We start from the raw sequence: 2,652 nt of genomic DNA, 5'->3' as shown, positions 1-2,652 counted from the left end.
CGTTAAACGATGATGATGATGATGGTCATAACTGGAACATCTTTGATCATGTTTCTGGATCAGGTTTGAGCTTAGGCTTAAACACCACCACAACAGCTACCACCACCACCACCACCACCACCACCAATGATTGCAACCACCCATTTTGTGAGGTGGTTAGTCTGTCGCTTAGCTTAATGCCACTGCACATGCTTTTAGCAGAGTCTGTTTGGTTGCAATCAATTTGGGCCAGGTGTCAAGACTGAGGATAACTTCTAGTCTTTCCGTCAGTTTTGAAAGCCTTTGAAAGGGTCATAGGTGCTGCTCCCTACTCACAGTCACATTGATCAAGTCATAAAAAGAAATCCCATTGTAGATATTAAAATGAAGAAGAGAGAAGAACCCTAAACATATAAAATTAATTTCTCTTTATTTCAATAAGCACTAAATCTTACTGTTTTAGTATTTAGATGCATGTGTGTGTGTTGTGTGTTGGTACTCCATCGCTTACGATGTCGAGGGTTCCAGTTGATCCAATCAACGGAACAGCCTGCTCCTGAAATTAACGTGCAAGTGGCTGAGCACTCCACAGGCACGTGTACCCTTAACGTAGTTCTCGGGGATATTCAGCATGACACTGAGTGACAAGGCTGACCCTTTGAATTACAGGCACAACAGAAACAGGAAGTAAGAGTGAGAGAAAGCTGTAGTGAAAGAGTACAGCAGGGTTCGCCACCATCCCCTGCCGGAGCCTCGTGGAGCTTTAGGTGTTTTTGCTCAATAAACACTCACAATGCCTGGCCTGGGAATCGAAACCGCGATCCTATGACCGCGAGTCCACTGCCCTAACCCCTGGGCCATTGCACCTCCACTATTTAGATGCATACATTTACCTTATTGTTCATCCTCCATTTCCATTAGCTAAACAAAACCAGTCTACATATTAATATATAACATCAAATTAACTCTATTTTAATTGTTGATTAAATCTTAATTGCTTCACTGAACCCTCAAATATTTTCACATATGAAATTACCCTATTTTAATTACTGATTTCATTTTATAATTTCTGCAGCCAGCCTTTGAATGAATATTCTCACTGTTATCAAATGAATCCATTAGTTTTTAATTTCTTATTTTAATTACCAAACTTATTAACTGTTCCAAAAACCTATCCTTATTTCCAGGGTGCCAAATTACGTTCCCTACCTCCCATCATGAGTTTTTCTCTGCTTCGATTCAGTTATGATTTTGTTAAAATGCAACGCTTTAAGGTGAGTCACAGATTTTCATTTTTAGTTGGTCCGTTTGTCAAGTTCGTTTGTTTCATTCTACTTTGTTGTTTTTATCATCATCACAAGTCTCTCTCCCCCCCATCCCTTAACCTCTTTTGCTCCTTGAGGATTTGTTCTGGCACTCCATCACTATCTTCTTCCTAGCTACTCCCTCTCACCCTTTTTTTAACACAATTATTTTATTTCACTTCTATATATTTTTCTGGATCAATTTTTAAAATTTTGTCTCCCTCAGGAAACGGGCAAGTTCAGTTTTCCAAAATTCATTGACATGTCAGCTTTTGTGGACTCAGTAAGTATCACATTCAACTTTGAATACAAGAATTTATTGACAATATGGGTTTTTTTATGCACAATACAGATTGACAAATTGTCAGAACTTTGGATTATCTTGCTATATTTGTTCCAGTTCTTTACAGTTTCAGTTTTAAACTGAAATCAACTTTGCCTTTCATCCAAGATTGATAAAACAAAATTACTAGTCAATTACTGGCTTGATTTAATTAACTAACCCTTTGCCCAGTTTAAGGCCTTCTTCCTCAATTCTTCTCTTTCCCAAATTTGAGACCTCAAATCTATGTAAGAAATCCTTGTTGTTATTATCAAGGTGCTGAGTTCACAGAATCATTAGCACATTGGACAAAATGCTTAGCAACCACTCCTTCTGGCTTTATGTTCTGAGTTCAAATGCTACCAAGGTTGATTTGTCCTTTCATCCTTTTGAGGTCAATGAAACAAGTGCCAGTTGAGCAGTGAGGGTTAGTGTAATTGACAAGCCCTCTCCTCCCAAATTTCAGGCCTTGTGCCTAGAAAGGATTACTATTATTATTATTATTATTATTATTATTATTATTATGGCGGTGAATTGATAGAATAGTTAGCATGCCTGGCAAGATGCTTAGCAGCATTTTGTCCGTCTTTATGTTCTGAGTTCAAATTCCACTGAGGTTGACTTTGCCTTTCATCCTTTTGGGGTTGATGAATTATCAGTGAAACATTGAGGTCAATGTAATCGACTAGTCCCTTCCGCCCACCAAATTTCGGTCCTTGTGCCTTTAGTAGAAAGGATTATTATTATTATCATGGCAACAAACTGGCAGAATCATTAGCACATGAGGCAAAAATGTTTAGTGACATTTCTTTCAGATTTATGTTCATGGTAGATCAAATTAGAACACTGGAAAAAGTGCCACACCCTAACATGCGTGAAAAAGTGCCACACCCTAACAGTTGAGGGAACCCGTGGAAGAGGTAGGCCCAGGAAGACCTGGGCTGAGGTGGTGAGGCAAGACCTTCGTACATTGGGCCTCACCGAGGCGATGACTACGGACCGAGACCTTTGGAAATGGGCTGTGCGTGAGAAGACCCAGCAAGCCAA

At 39.4% G+C, this 2,652-nt stretch overlaps 1 protein-coding gene across 1 annotated transcript in view; it reads left to right on the top strand.

Annotated features, from left to right (window-relative positions):
* The window catches only part of LOC106878492 (ubiquitin carboxyl-terminal hydrolase 40), a 46,621-nt gene that overhangs the window by 14,356 nt on the left and 29,613 nt on the right, over positions 1-2,652 (top strand). Inside the window, exons 7-8 of the mRNA XM_052970937.1 lie at positions 1,167-1,253; positions 1,510-1,566. Coding sequence (XP_052826897.1) covers positions 1,167-1,253; positions 1,510-1,566 — 144 coding nt within the window. The remainder of the gene's footprint in view (positions 1-1,166; positions 1,254-1,509; positions 1,567-2,652) is intronic.

This window comes from Octopus bimaculoides, chromosome 9 (assembly GCF_001194135.2).
Source record: "Octopus bimaculoides isolate UCB-OBI-ISO-001 chromosome 9, ASM119413v2, whole genome shotgun sequence".
NCBI lineage: Eukaryota > Metazoa > Mollusca > Cephalopoda > Octopoda > Octopodidae > Octopus > Octopus bimaculoides.
This window is presented reverse-complemented; position numbering and strand designations above follow the sequence as displayed.